Below are 17206 nucleotides of genomic sequence, written 5' to 3'. Positions count from 1 at the left end.
GCAGACAAGAGTCACTCCCCCATTTCTCCATTGTAGGCTGAAAAACTCATCTAATCGAGTGGGGCGTTATGTCACTCACCCATCTCTCCTTATATTCCTCCTGTCTTTTTGAAAAAACAAATAGTCCCCTCTTGCGCTTTCATTCTTTTGTTCATTTATTTATTTGTGTTTATTAATCCTGGCATCTCTACCTTAGCTACTGAGTTTCGTGTTGTTGCCTGGACAGTAAAACTCTAGTGCTTTCCTCACTGTGTCTGTGGTTAATTACTTTTTTAGTATGGCTATTTAAATATCAAGTAGGGATTTCATTTACTAATCGCACCTTCAAGTATATTTCGAAGTTCAGAAACATTGAGGAGAAAGGGTGTAACGGATAACACAGAACAACGTACTAACGCTGTACTCTTCCGTTTATCCTGTAGAGGTCGGTAGCGTTGCGTTTCTGCATTGACTCTGCAGTAAAATTACAAGTAGAAGAAGAAACGGGAGGCGGAGCTGAGTGTTTGAAAGTGGCGGGCAGTAACAACTCCTCTTAGGGACCTGACTTGAGTAAAATTTAAAAAGTCGAGGAAGTTAGCTTTAATAATTTGATATATTTAAGGCTTAATGTTTATTTGAGAGCGTCTATCAGGCAGAACCAACGCATGTAGTTTTCGCTATACTTAATTAAACACTGGCTCTGGAGGAAACGTGTGAAGGTAACGTTAATGTCAATGTTTGCTGATAACTCCCGCTAGTTAGCTACGGTTAAGCTGTCGCTGGTTTCAGCTGAGCTAATTAACAGTCATCTTGATGCATTTTTGGTAGTGCTTTCTGTTCTGGAAAAGTAGCACCGCTAACTATGAAATGTGAATTGCTCGAGTGGACTTAAAGTATGGCTGCTGTTTGTGTCCTCCAGACAAACAGTTAAAATTTATCGTCAACGATACAACCCCCTCCGTGGAAAATGGTAGATTTCCACCAGGACAGGGAGTCATTGCACAGCTCTGTTTTGTTCCGATTAATCTCCAGAAGGGCTGAAAGCTGTGGTGCACAGAGACTGATCACGGAGTCGCAACATAGGAAGTCAATAATGGAGCAATTTTTTAGATACTGACACCACCCATTGTTTTATTAAGTCATTTTCACAAATAAGCACTTATGTAAAAAAAAAGACAACCGCATAAATGTTTGACACTCAGCCATATAAAGTGTGTAACCGTAAACTATCAGAAGAGATTTCTATTTTATTTCTAGGACGTTTTTTTGGTCTGTCAAATTGTCTAGCAAAAGTAAAGTCTTATATTTGAACATACAGGGAGTCCCTATTACACCACCTGCCTTAATATTGAGTACTCAGAACTTTTTTTTATTTTGTATAAATTATAAAGTTTTTTTTAAACATATTTGTTCTGCAAATATATAGTAACATGCCTTTTAATCACATCAGTGCCCAGCTTTTTTTGGTAATCCCTTCATTTTGTTGTTTTGCAGTTATTCATTGGAATATTGCATCATGACAAACGAGGATGAGAAGGTCATTCCGGTGCGAGTTGCCTTACGATGTCGCCCACTAGTACCAAAAGAAATCAACGAGGGATGTCAGTCCTGCCTCACTTTCGTCCCTGGGGAGCCACAGGTGCTCAACTGCCTTTCTTTTACAGGCATGCCTCACAATATATCAAAATCAAACTACACTGTGTTTTCGTTTTGTACTTACATTGCATGTTGTGTGTAAAAACTGCTGCATGTTTGTTTGGTTTCAGGTGATTGTTGGCACAGAGAAGGCATTCACTTATGATTATGTATTTGAGCCCACTGCTGAACAAGAAGAAGTCTTCAGTACAGCGGTTTCCCCTTTATTGTCTGGGCTTTTCAAAGGTAGCTTTTAACTTGATGCTTTTTAAGTGAATGTCTTAAGATTTAATCTTCTTCCTGAGACGTGATTATGTAGGCTCGAAAAATAAAATAGCTGTGTTTATTTTTTGTATTCCTTTAAATCTATTGAATAATTTTGCAGCTAATTATGCTCCATCCATCATGTGATGTTATTGTTACTGTAGGCTACCATGCCACAGTTCTTGCCTATGGACAGACGGGATCTGGAAAGACCTTTTCGATGGGAGGAACCTATACAACGGCTCAAGAAAACGAGCCATCTGTTGGAGTCATTCCTCGAGTTATCAGGTGCATCTTTGCAGAAAAGGAGCAAAGGACAGACTGTGAATTCTGTCTGGCAGTGTCTTACCTGGAGGTTGGTGAATGTTTTTGGTTTGTGGTGTGTATGTACAATAGCCCTATAAAGTAAAGTAGTTAAGGTTTTCTTTTGATTGTAGATTTATAATGAAGAAATATTAGACTTGCTGTGTTCATCCAAAGACAAACCTGCTATCAGCATTCGGGAAGATCCTAAAGAAGGCATCAAGGTGAGTGACTCGTATGTTAAAAGCAAATTCAAATTTTTTGACAGCCCACCTGAACCACATATGTGCATTTTTCTCCATCTTTAGTTGAACTTTTATTAAAAATGTCCTGCTTTCCAGATTGTCGGCTTAACTGAGAAGCAGGTATTTTCTGCCCCTGAAATGGTGAGCTGTCTGGAGCTTGGAAACTCTGCTCGTACCGTGGGCTCCACAGCCATGAACGCTGCCTCTTCACGTTCCCATGCTATCTTCACCATCACACTGGAACAGCGCAGAGGGACAGATAAGTCAGTTTGGCTCCCTTTTTCCTTGATAAAACATGTTTCATCTTATTGTCCAAACATTTTTTTCTGATATAGACACAGAATACCTGCTCACAGTGCTCAGATATAAGGTGACAGTCATTTGAATTCTGTACATTTTCATATTCCTGTTATGGGTATTTGTTATAGAATTGCTCTAAATGTTACAGTTTTAATTTAACATTTGTCCAGTAAAAACTTTGCCTTGGGTTGTTATTATATTGTCAATCTTTGATTTACTGGAACCGGCTTTGGACACTATGTTTCTGTTATTTTGCCTTTGTACATCACCACAGGAGGTTGTTGTTTTTTTTGTTTGTTTTTTTAATGTAATCCTCAACATGAGGCATTTGGTTCTATTTCAAGGGGTATTATGAAAGAACTGTATGAACTGCTTAGGAATTAAAGTTGTTTTTGTACATAATGCCCCACTGTCAAAGTGTCAAAAGAAACTGGACAAGCTGCTTCATGACCGGGTGTTGCTTGTTGCCTCATTAAGAGATTAGGCAGATAAAAGATCTGGAGTTGATTCCAATTGTTGAACTTGCATTTGTTGGTTTTTCATAGAGCTGGGCGATATGAGATTTTTTCATATCACGATATGTTTTTTTCATTTCAGGCGATAACGATATCTATCACAATATAAGCCAAATAACTATATTTGTAAGATTTAAATGTGCCGTTGCTCACAAGTAAAATGTGAAATAATCAGCAGCTTGTTTTTATTTAAATATTTATTTCCCATAATAAGTTCAACAGGGTAGATGTACTTAAGGAACATGAGACTTTTTCAGATAAATAAAAGGCAAATATTGCAAACTACACAAAAGACAGCCGCTAAAGCGTTTAAGTTTCAAAATAGAACAAATGAAACAGACGACTAAATCAGCCTGATAAAAACATAGTGAATACATCAGACAAAGAGAGAAAATGTATGAAGTTGCTGAATCAACAATCTAGTCTGTTCTTTAAAAAAACAACAACAACCTAATCCACTCACCAGCTCAGCAACACCAAAAGGACCACAGAAGGCACCACCACAACCTAAAACTAACAGCAAATATTCTTGTTTTTTAATGTCATTATAAGGTGTTTGTTTGTTGAATTTTGAGGTGAAAAATGAATCCATGTTCGAATAAGACTGTAACATGACAAAATGTGGAACAAGTGAAGCGCTGTGAATACTTTTTAGATACATTGTATCAGCTAAATTGTTGATTTACACAGAGGGTGGGCCCAGAATTTCAGTGTTTCTCTTTTGTAAGCTACTATAATATTTTCCCTTAAACTGGGTTAGTGTGTTTGTGCACGTCCTCATTCTACAACACCCAACAGGCATTTCCAAAATATTGCCTACTGCAGTCTGAATATTTGTACAATCCTTTGTTTCAGGGCTGATTTAGTTGTTTCAAAGTTGCATCTTGTGGATCTGGCTGGATCCGAGAGACAAAAAAAAACCAAAGCAGAAGGAGATCGTTTAAAGGAAGGTAACCAAGATCAGTTAAAAGTTGTAAGCCTTTAATGTGCGATTATCACGGAGACATGTGCTGCTATGTAAGGTGTATTAAGCTACATTTCTGTGTTTAATAACAGTACTTCTGGTCATGCCGTCCATATTTATGTGCAGGTATCAGCATCAATCGTGGCCTTTTGTCTTTGGGAAATGTGATCAGTGCTTTGGGGGATGAAAGCAAGAAAAACACCTTTGTTCCTTACAGAGACTCTAAGCTCACCCGCCTGCTGCAAGGTAAGCTTTGATGTAGATGGCCAGATGTTACATTATGGTCATTAGGTCAGACATGGATACATTCTCACTGTGAGGATTTTCAAAGTCAGTCAGGGTTTTATTTAGGTTTTCAGAAGGCTTAGATGCCTGGAGTCCAGGATTGGTGATGCTTTTATTTACCTTTAATCTTGAATTTGAAGAAAAATGCAAGAAATAAGACTCATAATTCACAAACATGAATTTAATTTGAGTTAAACTGGATATGTGCTGCCCTTTTCTTTTTCTTTAAGTGTTTCTTTGTTTTGCTCATTATATTCTCTAGCAAAACCAATTTTATTAAAACATTTTAAATCTGTCATATATTTTGTCCTGATTCCTTTAAAGTTGTATTTGTGGACTCTGCTGGAGTCGATAATTCCATTTTAAATCATTCTTATTTAGCTTATACCAGACTTTGGTGTGATTCCTCGATTCTTCCACTGTCTGAAACAAGACTTTTAAGGTCCCTTTCATATGAGGCCTTTAAGCCAGCTATGTTCTGAATGGCTGCATTCTGCAAACAAGGTTTGAACAGCAAGTGGAGGCTGCCATTCTACTTTCAGAAAGACCTGTATGACTGAGATGATCATAAGATGTTGTCACATAGGCCCGCTTCTACTTTCAGCAGACACAAACATTATGCCTTTCTATGGTAGGGCTTGTAGTATGTGGTATTTTCTTTTTTCCTGCTTGTTTCACTTCCATTACCATGAAAAACTGAAACATCTTCAGACTCCTTGAACAGGATTCGCATTAAGCTTAGGTTTTTATTTATTTGAGGGAGAAAAGCTACGGGTGTTCAAAGTGGTAACAATGCATTGTAGAACTTAACTGCACCCCTGTAAACGTATACATGTATATGTGTGTTTGTCCTCAGATTCTCTGGGAGGCAACAGCCACACTTTGATGATTGCTTGCGTCAGTCCTGCAGACTCCAACATGGAGGAAACCATCAACACGCTGCGATATGCTGACAGAGCTCGCAAGATTAAAAATAAACCAGTTGTCAACATCGACCCCAGAGCTGCAGAAATGAACCGCTTGAAACAACAGGTGCAAAAATGGGTGTTGGCCCTCATTATCATCAGCACTCAAATTACTAGTGTTGCAGTTTTTCATTGAGTGGTTTAGTTTGAAAAAGATTAAAGCATGTTCCAAATGTTTTCAATGGTACCCTGGTGTAGGTCCAAGAGCTGCAGGTGATGCTACTTCATGCACGTGGAGGAGTAGCTCCGGTGCTCTCTGGGTAAGACAGCTTTCTCAGTAAACCTCAGGGTTCAAAGAGGATGCCAAATAAATGCAGCCAGGATAAACATCACCTATAAAGCAAAAGGCCATAATAGTTGCCCCTGTTGCAGGTCAGAGAGTGCAGAGAACGTGACTAAACTGCTGGAACGAAACCGCGCTCTGCGGGATGAGAACAATAAACTGAGCAGAGAGCTGAGTGAGGCAGCTGGACAGACGGCCCACATGTTTGAGAAGATCATTATGGTGAGCCTGGTCACAGCAGCATCCTGTTATTACTGCTTATGAAAACAAAAGGATTGGATTTGACACGAACAAAAACAGTTGCAAATTATTTACAGTTGATCTTTTGACCTTAGTTTCTTTCTTACATTTCCACTGTTTTGCATCATCATAGTTTTTATATGCTGTTTGTTTTATTTTGTAGACAGAGCAAGCAAATGAGAAAATGCAAAGCAAGCTGGAGCAACTGCGGCACCATGCAGCGTGAGTTTGCTAAAGCAAAAAGCCAGCAAAGCTTTAGAAGAGGTCTCAAAAAGCTTTAACAGTAGCTGTGCTGAAATCTGTTCCTACAAAAAGCAGTTTCATTTTTTAATTTGACTCAGGATTTCAGCTTGTCAACAAATCCACTGAGTCACATTGATGTCCGATGGTTTTTCAGATGTACTGTAGATCTGGAGAAAGTGATGAAAACGCTGGAGGACCAGGAGCTCAAGGAGAATGTTGAAGTGATGAAGAATCTGCAAAACATCATCTTGGAGCTCAAAGTATGGATGTCTTCTTACATTACAATCCAGTCAAAGAAATATAAGTCAAGTAATAATAGAGTAAATTGGTGCTTCTTTTTTAAATAGAGAGCTTTGCCTGATGTTAAATATAGAAAGAAATGGGTTAAATAAATTTGATGACAACTTTCTTTTGCTGCTGTGTTATTAAACTATTTTGCAATTCTTCAATTTTTCCACTATTAAATTTGAATATTCTTCTTGAATGTTATGGTTTACTCCTTGTTTGCTTTGTCAGAATGAGAGTGCGGGCATCGCCGCCTCCATTGATGCAGTGGCTGCAGGAGAGGATTTACCTGAAGTGTCTGGGAATGGCAATAAATGTTCACCAGAGGGATCCCCATCAGTATGTTTTCAGTTTTGTTTTCTTAACGTATCTTCCACGAGTAGCGGAGCATCACATTTCTTTTATCTTGGCCAAACTAACTTGACTGAAGACTGAACCAGATGTAATTTTAGATGTTTTCCAACTCTAATACTCTCCAAATAGGATGCCACTGCCCTAAAGGACTCCCCAGAAGCCTTCACAGCCCATCATGCATTGCGGCAAGCCCAGCTCTCCAAGGAGCTGATTGAGCTTAACAAAGTCTTAAGCCTGAAAGAAGCATTTGTTAAAAAAATGTGCCAAAATGACAGCCAGCTGGAGCCGATGCAATCTGAGCACCAGGTCAGCATTACAGAGTCACTTAACTGTCATCTTACTACAGTAGACAAGTTTAAGCGAGGTGTTATTGACTGCCAAGTCACAGTTTATTATTGGCATTTTTAAACTTTGCAGACGTTTCCACTTGAATAACAAATTCTAAATGGTTTTATTAGTAGAGGCTGTCACATACACAGATCTCAAAGTGTAGTGCAAATACGTGTAAGCCATATTTCAAAATATCATGAAACGGTAGACACATTTTAATCTTTCGGACTCTCTTCCAGAAAAATGTACAAACTCTACAGTCTGCTGTGGATTCACTGCAGAAGGAGAAAGAGGAACTCGTTTTGGCCCTTCAGTCTGCAAAGAAAGACACCAACCAGGCTAAGTAGGAAAGCCCTTTCTTTGTTTTGGTGCTTGTTGTAATATACGTGCAGGTTCTTATACTTGACCTGACTTGACTCCACCATCCTCGCCCAGGCTCAGCGAGCAACGGAGGAAGAGACTGCAGGAGCTTGAGAGCCAGCTGGTAGACATGAAGAAGAAACTTCTCGAGCAGTCCAAACTGTTGAAACTCAAAGAGTCGTCTGTTCAGAAAGTTAGCAAGCTCATGGAGGAAATACAGGTAACGGTTTATTTTCCTTTAATGGTGTGTTGAATATTTTGTGTGGCATGGGTTTTGTTTTGTTTTGTTTTTTAAACTGATCTTTAAATTGAAGTATGAGACAAAACAACGCAGTTGGGAATTGTGATATAAACCACAGCTGAGATGCTTAATCTAACACGGAGTCCTGTAAAAGCAGGGTGTAGGGCTGGGCTATTAGTTAAATCTTATTTCTAATTGTGCTTTTTGGCTTTAGGGGATTATGAAAACAAGATGGTTGATTTTTTTTTTTTTTTTTTTTTTTTTTAAATCTCTTTAGATTCGTTTTCATTACAAAGTTCTTGTGATACCAATCCAAATCTCAACTGGCCTGTTATACAATACATGCTTTTATTTTAGGTTTAGAATTGCTTTATGTCATATTTACCTCTTTCTTTTCGTTTTAAAAAATTTGATCTCCTTCTTTACCGTTTTTGTGTTGGCTATTTTTAATGGGAGAAATACTTTAGAGCAGCTTTTTTTATTTTTATTTTTTTTATTATTATTTTTTTTAATTACTTTTTCCTTCATAAAATCGCAAACTAACAAACAGTTTATTTGGCTTCAGCCATGATGACAAGTCTTGATGAACAAAGGCTCTCTTTCTGTCTAGTGAAAGCTAAAATTGTAACAAGATCACAAGTTGTGAACCTTTGGAAGGATCATTAACTGCTGCCTGCAGCTGATTTGTCTGCAGATCACACACGAGAGCCTGTGATCGTATCTCCATATCAGACAATTATAGTTTTTGTTTATATTAAAAATCTCTGGCAGAGTTTTCAGATATTGTTTTTATAGTCAGAAACTAATTAAGTCAATGTGATGAGAGCCACCATGTAACTGATGAGTCATTTTTGGATCATCAAGCAGCCTCAGTAATAGATGTAATAGTTTATCTATTATCTTTGTTCAGTAACATATTTCTCTTCTGCATTATATGGCACTTTGTGAGCATGCAGTACAGAAACCTTTTGTCACATGGCGTCATCGCGTGTACTCTGAGCTTTGTTTTTCTTTAAAGCGTTTGAGTAACTACAGACACAAGTTTCAAATGTCGCTGTGTTCTCACAGGCTATGAAGACCCAACGTACACAGCTAATGCGGCAGATGAGAGAGGACTCTGAGAAATTCAGGCAGTGGAAGAACAAAAAGGACAGGGAGGTACTGCAGCTGAAGGAGAAGGTGAGTAGAGATAAGACTCTTATGGAGACATAAGAGGGATGACTTCAGTTGTTGCACTCTCTAGCCTTTTCTTGTCAAAAACCTGTTTATTCTGGAGGTTCTTTGACTTCTGTAATCCGTTTATTTTGTATTTTTTTGCAGGATCGTAAACGGCAGTATGAGCTGCTTAAACTGGAGAGAGATTTTCAGAAACAAGCCAACGTCCTGCGTCGTAAAACCGAAGAGGTGTGGCCATTCACTGTTGCACAGTTTGTTTGTTTTTTACCATTTGAAATTTTTGTGTTCATAGGGTTGAAGAATCACTGGAAAAGGTTTGTAGCTGTTTATGAGGTGCTCTTTTTTTTGCTTAAAGGCTGCAGCTGCAAACAAGAGATTAAAAGATGCTCTACAGAAGAGAAGTGAGGTAGCAGAGAAGCGCAAAGATGCCCAGAACAAAGGCATGGAGGGAGCAGCTGCGAGAGTGAAGGTAGAAAAACATGATTCTTGAGAAATGGTCAAATATTTTGTGTTGGAGATAACTCGGACTTAAAGTTTCACAATATGAACCGTTTTCCTTTTCTGTCATCAGACATGGTTTCTCAACGAGGTGGAGGTGATGGTTAGCACGGAGGAGGCCCGGCGCCATCTCAATGATCTTCTGGAGGACAGGAAGGTTTTGGCTCAGGAGATCAACCACCTCAAACAGCAGCTGGAGGCTGGGGAGAGGCCGGCTCCCAAAATCAGGGTGAGCTGACACATCTGTACAGTTGTTATAGAAAACGAAACATGCAGCAAGGCCCTGTTTCAGTGCCAGGTTTGGCTAACAACACTGAGTTTGATAACCCTGGGATTAGCTGGGTTTAAGATCTAAGCTGGTTACTGTGGAAACGGACTCTTTGACGGGCTTTCTTTTGCAAACTTTGGTGTTTCTCTCTGACTCTGCCCTCTGGCTACACCTGAACCAGCTGTCTGACACTGTTTAATATCCTCATTCACAAAGTGGCTATCAAAGATCAGAGTGGAGCCAATTAAGCTACAGAAGTTTACATTTTTACACACGCTGAAATCTCAAGAACACGTTAGCTTGCCGTTTGTTTGCTAAAGTTTTTTTTTAAGTAACATGAGCAGTTGAATAATAAATGAGTGATAGAAGGACAGAGACAGTTGTCATTACACTGTATATTTATAATCGCCTCAGGATAAAATCTTTAGTGTCTAACTCTGTTTCTCTAGATAGAAACAGAGCTGTGTAAGTGTTTAAACATGTAACACGCTGATCAATAATCAACCATTTGTTGTGTTGTAATCGCTCACAATGATGGAAAAATGTCTGTCACAGTTGAGATCTTCCAGATGAAGCTGAATGATTCTTAAATATGTTTGTGACCTTTTAAATTCAGACTGCAGCAGGCAGCATTCAATAAATCGGCCTTTAAATGATGTTAAACAATATTTTGAAAGGTACAATGTGTGAAATTCAAAGACTGAACTCATCTGAACAGATGAGAACCACAGATTCAGACCGGATGAGGACCAGATCCAATTTAGATGTGGTTATTTTCCAGCTCATCGTGTCCATTTTGGATCCATTCACAGTGACTTATTTACATGAGTTAAATGCAAAACCAACTTGCTTAACTCTTAGTTTTAATAGCAACTCTGTAAACATCTCTGCTACAGCAGAGACAGCCATCATCTATCAGTGAACTCTGATTGGCTATAATTATAAACATTCCTCTGGGGACCATTAAAGCAGAGTTTGTCTATAAATCTAATTAAGTGTTTTCTTTTTTAAATAAAATAGTTAAAGTGACATGGATGCAGAGAAATGTGGTTAAATCATTTACTTTATGTCATCTCTCCATGCAGCGTCGGACACTGATCATATCTGAACTGGAGAGCCAGGGGGCGCTGGAAACCCCTCTGACGAAACAGGTGGAGAACCTGGAGACAGAAATTGGCCTCAGGTGAGTCATGAAAACCAGCCAAACAAGACACCTCAGTCTGTCAAAACCAGACAGTATAATACCTAGCTGCCATGACATTTCCTTTGGTTTGATAAGTTCCACTGGCTTCATTCTGTTTCGAGGCCACTTAGATGAGCGTCTCTGCTGCTGTCATCTTGGTTACAAAAGTGACGAGGAGGGGTGGGTCTGAAAGCATTGTAGTGGCTAATGACCTGTGATTGAGAAGTCGTTAGTAACTGAGGACATAAACCTAGCAGCAAAGTGTTTACAGAGGTGAGGCCAGAAAGCTGATTTCTCATAGACTTCTATAGGACCAAAAGCCTATGTGCCTAATTGCAACTACTGCCACCTGATGGCCTTCACAAAGAATGCAGGTTTTAGGCACTTGCCCATTGGCTGAATTTTTCCAACCTGAAAATACATCCATATTTTTTACTGTCTGTGGTCCAAACTGTTTGTGTGATTTAATGACTATTTCAAGCAGCCCTTTTTTCCCCCCTTTATATGTGAAAAAAACTCTATTGTCTATTTCTAAGATGCTCTCTGTAATAAGTAATAGCGGTTTTAAAAAAAAACAAACAAAAAACTCTGAATTTGTTCACTGATTATTTCAGGGGTTTTTTTTGTTTGTTTGTTTTTCGATTTTCCTTGAAGCCTCTCAAGCTTTTAGCAAAAGATAAGTTTGGAGTCCAGTTTATGCCAAACTTACACCAAACCAAGGGTTCAGAGCTGCAAAGAAACATCTGATGTTGCATTTAAGTACAGTTGTTGCAATTTTAGTAATAACTGTACTTAAATGCAACATGTGTGAGCTGTCACTTTATCATTTTAATATTGCAATAAATTCGCAAACGTTTAATATACTTCTTTTTCTTGGTTCATGCAAATAGCGAAGGTCAGTCGTGTAAATGTTGTCAACAACCAGTAACTTGGTTCTCTCTGGTTTCTCAGCCACAGTCGGTATCTTCATTTTTCTTTTAGGCTGTTTTTCCAGAACAAACGATCACACATGCTGCACTTGTGGCCAAAGGTTCTGTACTCAAGCTAAAAGGTCCGCTGTATTAGCAAAATCCTGCTAACGAAGCTATGTACAAGCTTGTTTTATTTGGACTAAAATGCTGTTTGCGTTTGTTTTGTGCGTATATGCTACACGTTAAAGGTTTTATAAGATCTGCAGAGTGATTTGCACCTTCACAGGAATGCCCAGATAGCGGACCTGCAGCAGAAAGTTCTCGCTGCAGACAGCGAGGGACGTTTTAAGCAACGCATAGACAACATCACCAGTATAGTTGAGACCAAGTGTGCCCTCAAGGTCCTGATGTCAGAGGTAGATAAAATGAAATGAGAATGCATGCATATATTCCATGACCATAACTGAATTGTTTAATTGTACAATAGTCAAATCACTTAATGGTGTTTGGTTTAGAAAAGAAAATCTAATATTTTTTTCTTTTTTAAGTTGGTTTCTGCTAAAACAGCCCATGCCAAGCTAGAGAGCGAGGTGACACAGGAAAAGGCAAATGCACAAGACTTAAGGAAGATGCTGGCTGAAGAGAGAAATGTCATGTCCACCATGGACATGGAGCACCAGCAGCAGCTGGTTGAACTCGAGCAGAGGCATCAAGAGAAGGTGCTTCATAGATGGGCTCGCTTTAGACTCAAAAATATTGACCTGTCGCAGCTCCATATATTTACCTTTCTACCTTGTTTCTTCAGGTTCTTTACCTCCTTAACCAGCTTCAGAACAAACCTATTGGTGAAGATTCAGACGAAACAAACTTCACCATCAAGGAGAGTTCAAAGGAGAAGGAGCTCCTGCAGCGCCTCAATGTTCAGGTTTGTCTGGACAGATTTTACAGCCGTTTGTGGTTTAATTAACTTTAGCTTTCTTTGTTTTAATTAATTAATGCAGAGTTGTGCCCAGAGCTTATGTTGTAATATCATTATAGGAGGAAGAGCTTGAAAAGCTACGGGAATTAAGCGAGCAGAACCAGAAACTGGTGGAGCAGAATGAAGAGTACAGACGGGTAATGGTGTTTTTTGTTGTTGTTGTTCTTTTTTTCCCTCCAATGTCATTATATTTCTGTTGTCATGACTAGCCAGTTGTTCAGCCAGTTAAGTATGGCAGTCTGTTTTCTCTTATTAATTTTTTAAAGCAATCAATTGCAGCAGATGGCGGCCCCTCCCTGAGCCTGGCTCTGCCAGAGGTTTCTTTCTGTTAAAAAGGGAGTTTTTCTTTCCCACTGTTGCCAAGTGCTTGCTCAAAAGGGAAATTTCTGATTACTCGGGTTTTCTCTCTACTATGGTTGGGTTTTTCCTTACAATATAAAACGCATTGAGGTGACTGTTGTTTTGGTGTTTTATAAATAAAATTAAGTGGAATTATTTAAGGCCCCCCTAAAGACGTTCATGCAATCCTGATTATGTCCTTATCTCTACATATTTTGCATCATACTAGTCTTTGATTGTTATTGACGAGGGCGCTAAGTGCTGCAGTGGAGACAGAGTAGACTACAGTTACTACCTGTATGCTGGAAATGTTGAAAAAAGTGTTTGCCTAGATGAAAAGAAACCCTGTCATAAAGAAAGTATTTGTGTAATTTCACTCACTGCCAGAAGGAAGAAATAAAAGTTCTGCAGTGCAGGTTTGAATAGTGAAAAGCAAAAAAAAGCATTGCAATTCTCTTCACCTAAGTTATATGACTAACCTAAACCTGCCCGTGTCTGCAGAAACTCTCAATGGTGCACCTGGCAAGTGAGAAGAAAATCCTTGTGCCTAAAACCAACAAAGAAAACAACCCAGATGATTCGTTTGAGTACGTCCCTCCAAAGGTAAGTTTTTCTTGCAGATTTACTTGAAGTAGCTTCAATTTATGATTATTTGAACATAACATGGTGCTTTCTCTGTAGCCTAAATCAAGGCGCTTTACCACAGCTAAAGCGCAGCTGAATGCGACCATCAACATCGAAGAGCTGATGTCACCCAGCGAGGATGAAAACGAGGAGGAAACGGAAGAGTGGCGACCTGAGAAACAGGAGAGAGGACGCAGAGTCTCAAAGAAACCGAAACAAACCGGGGTAAGACGGGAAGAGGAGTCTGGCACTTTTTTTGAATTGAACTCCTTGATCTTATAGAAACAGACTGCCCACAGTGAAAACAAATCATGTGCATCTTATCATCATGTCATTTCTTTGAAAATGTCACATATTTCAGACCAAAACAGAAATGAAACTGTTTGCATCAGGATAGAAGGCCTATGAACCTGGTTTCTCTTCTTTTAGTGTGCGTGTAAAGGTCGCTGCAGCAACAAGCAGTGCAGGTGCCGCAAAGGGAAGATGACATGTGGGGAGAACTGCCAATGTGATCACGAGAAGTGTCGAAATATGGATAACCAGGTGCCCGCTGAGGCAGGTTTTTCCTCATTCTTGCTCCCTGTTCTTAATTTGGGATAAATAATGGGTTGTTGGTGTAGATGTAAGATTTCCGTGCAGATTTAGAGCTGCACAAGCATAGCAGTCACTCTTAGCTTTTGGGGTAGAAATATATAAGAATCAGATTTCACACCAGTTTCATGTATGAAAAATGTGCTTAAAATGAACTTTTACTAACTGCTTTAGAAGAGAATAAAAGCTCATATGCTGCAGGGCTCCAGTTTTACTCATTAATTGCATCACAAAGAGTTTAGAGATCAGCCACCGAAGTCTGGCCTGATGTACTAGAAACAACATGTATTTTTTTTTTAATGCAGTGAAAGAGTAAAACTGGATCCCCACAGTGTTTGGTTGTCAGTTTAATTTCAGGCCATTTCCTGCACGCTTCTGGGATGGATTTTTATAGTGTGTATTATACAATAAACATGTTGTTTCATAATGAAAATGACTGAAAACCTAAGAAGTGAAAATAAGACTCAGAACTGAAGTGAATGTTAGCCTAAGAGGTGTGTTTCTGTGTAGTCAGGTCTGGCTTTCACTGCCCAGCATATTTCTATCAGTGAGCATTGTTCTGACTGTTCATTATTTCAGGATGCAAGCTCCACAGAAAGCACTTCCCGAGACTCTCTATCTCTTCAGGATTCCAGTCCAGGCAACAATACGTTCTTCAAGCCGCCGTCTTGCACTCCCACAAAAAAGGTAAGAACAAGAGTTGACTGGCATGCACAGGACTTTGTACCAAGGCGTGTGAGTGAATGTAAACATATTTCTCAGTTACATTAGTTAACATTAGTTTTCTCATTCAATGAGGCAACTCAACTGTAGAAATATAGAATTGCAGCGAGAAAAAACTGCTACAGTCGTATAAATCATCAGTTCTAAGATTTTAAGTATCAAGATAAGGAGGGGAGGATCTGATCCTTGAGAGGGTCTAAATGATTTAAGTACAACGAGAGATGAACACGTGGGATACTGCACCTTATTGGGGTTTTTTTGTTTTGTTTTGTTTTGTTTTTTTAGCAATGTCAAAATGCCAAAGTTTTTTGTGAAAAGTGCACCTGTACAGTTTCCAGAGGAATTAAGAGTGTAAGTAGCATCCAGGTGCTGATAATCAAATTGAGTTGATTATTGGATTATCAGTAGGTGAGAGCTCCTCTGAAAGCAGACGTTTAGGCAGTTTGCAGCTCTGGTCATTCAGGTGTATGCTAGCACACGCAGGAGAGACGTCATCAATGATCTTGGAGAACAATTGTTGCTGCCCATCAATCTGGAAAGGGTCACAAGGTCAACCTGAAGTCCTGGAAAATATTCAAGGCAGTTGCCAGTCTTCTCAGGAGTGGACGTGCCAGCAAATCCATCCCACAGTAAGACTGTGCAGTGCTCAGAGGAACTACTAAAAAAAACCCAGAGCTACTTCATACTCTACCAGCTTCAGCTAAATGAAAATGAAGAAAAAACAGTGTGGCTTGTTTGTGTCTTCTCTCTAAATAGAGCACAGCATCACAGTTTAGCTTTACAGAGTTTTGTCTGAACAAACCACAGGACTTCTGCAACAATGTCCTGTGGTCAGACACGACCAAAGTGGAGATGTTTGGTGATGATACACAGCACCACGTTTGGAGAAAACCAAACGCAGCATATCAGCAAAAAAGGAGGGGACCTACGATGTGAGAGGCTAATAAGGTCATTTAGGAAAGAAGGTGGTTCTATAAACTGTTGAATCATGGGATGCATTTTTGCAGTTTTCCACAAACGGCTTCTGGATTTTCTTTGTCTTTGTTAAATGACTGGGTGTTGTTCATCTGAGGTTGTATTTAAGTAAGAAGACTTTTTTTTTTTTTTTTTTAACATCCTGACACTTAAAATCGAGAGTAAACTTAGACTGTTTATGTCTTGCATGTTGCATAACCAGCTAACAGTGTTGTGCTCATTTACTATTTTAGGTGCTAAAAGAAATTGGAGATATGGGACACACCACCGCAGACTTGAAGGTGGCAGAGGAAGAGCAGGAGGACAACGATGATGAAGAGGACAAAACAACAGTCAGCTTCCTCAAGAAGAAGAAACGACTCCTGACGAGTTTCCAGAACAGTTTTTTCTCGGGATGCACTCCAATCAGAGAGGAGTCCTAATCTGGACACTAGCTGTCAATGTTTTTTAGATGAATGTTGTCCGTGCGTTTAAGTCTTTCTGTTTATATGTGACTAACGTGTTACTTGAAAGTAGCTATTGACACTTCAGTTTCAGTAGATGCTGATCAAAGAACTGTGAATAGCACTCAATGATTCACAATGACACGATCAAACTGTACATGACTCATTTATCCCCCCAAATGATAATAAACTCACTTTTCTAACACATTAAACCGGTTGTCACTACAGGTGCATAACATCTTCTTATGGATTAAATTTGAGTCCTTTTTACTGCGTACTATCTGCTGAATAAAGTTTTGAAGTCTATTCTTTTTCTTTTTTTTAAAGCAAATTGATGTTTTTTCTTTTGTAACTGAAAGATAATTTATTTGAATCCTTCTGGTAGGATTAATGTGGAACTTCTGATTTGTTTTGTTGTTGTGTAGGTTAAATTAGTGTAAATGATAGATGAAATAAATGTTTCACCAGGAAAACAGTATTCAGTTGATGATGCTTTTGGAAAATGTACATCATGTCCTGGCTGAGCAGTGTGAGTACTGAATGTATTAAATTCTTCCAAATCAAATTCTCAGGTGGAGAATAAGCACTTATCAAGATGCCAAGTCATGTATTGCATGAAAACATTGTGATGTCAGGTTTTGTTGTTGCTTTTCTCCAGTCTACACATCCGAGTGCCTCAGCTGAGAGCAATCTTAGGTTTGTTTG

General features: G+C 39.0%; 1 protein-coding gene across 2 annotated transcripts; it reads left to right on the top strand.

Moving 5' to 3' along the window:
* The first annotated feature begins 488 nt into the window (after positions 1-488).
* kif4 (kinesin family member 4) lies at positions 489-17001 on the top strand. Of its 2 annotated transcripts, none has more exons than XM_086309583.1 (31): positions 489-698; positions 1474-1618; positions 1746-1860; positions 2043-2233; positions 2316-2405; positions 2523-2689; positions 4097-4191; positions 4332-4451; positions 5347-5522; positions 5654-5715; positions 5828-5960; positions 6142-6200; positions 6376-6481; positions 6738-6845; positions 6990-7166; positions 7430-7533; positions 7626-7770; positions 8860-8970; positions 9112-9195; positions 9323-9436; positions 9539-9694; positions 10819-10916; positions 12114-12243; positions 12376-12546; positions 12633-12752; positions 12866-12943; positions 13647-13748; positions 13827-13994; positions 14199-14312; positions 14940-15047; positions 16292-17001. In XM_086309583.1, the coding sequence occupies exons 2-31, from the start codon at positions 1496-1498 to the stop codon at positions 16478-16480; spliced, it is 3714 nt and encodes a 1237-aa protein (XP_086165709.1). In that variant the 5' UTR covers positions 489-698; positions 1474-1495; the 3' UTR covers positions 16481-17001. The 2 variants fall into 2 exon arrangements, with proteins under 2 accessions (XP_086165709.1, XP_086165708.1); XM_086309582.1 differs by having other exon boundaries at positions 14199-14324.
* Positions 17002-17206: the final 205 nt, after the last annotated feature.

Source organism: Aulonocara sp. 'chitande type north' Nkhata Bay, linkage group LG10 (genome assembly GCF_057382095.1).
Source record: "Aulonocara sp. 'chitande type north' Nkhata Bay isolate Kocher_YH1m ecotype deep benthic linkage group LG10, A_spYH_male_GT1.1, whole genome shotgun sequence".
NCBI lineage: Eukaryota > Metazoa > Chordata > Actinopteri > Cichliformes > Cichlidae > Aulonocara > Aulonocara sp. 'chitande type north' Nkhata Bay.
Note: the sequence above shows the minus strand (reverse complement) of the source record. Positions and strands in the feature narration are given on the sequence as shown.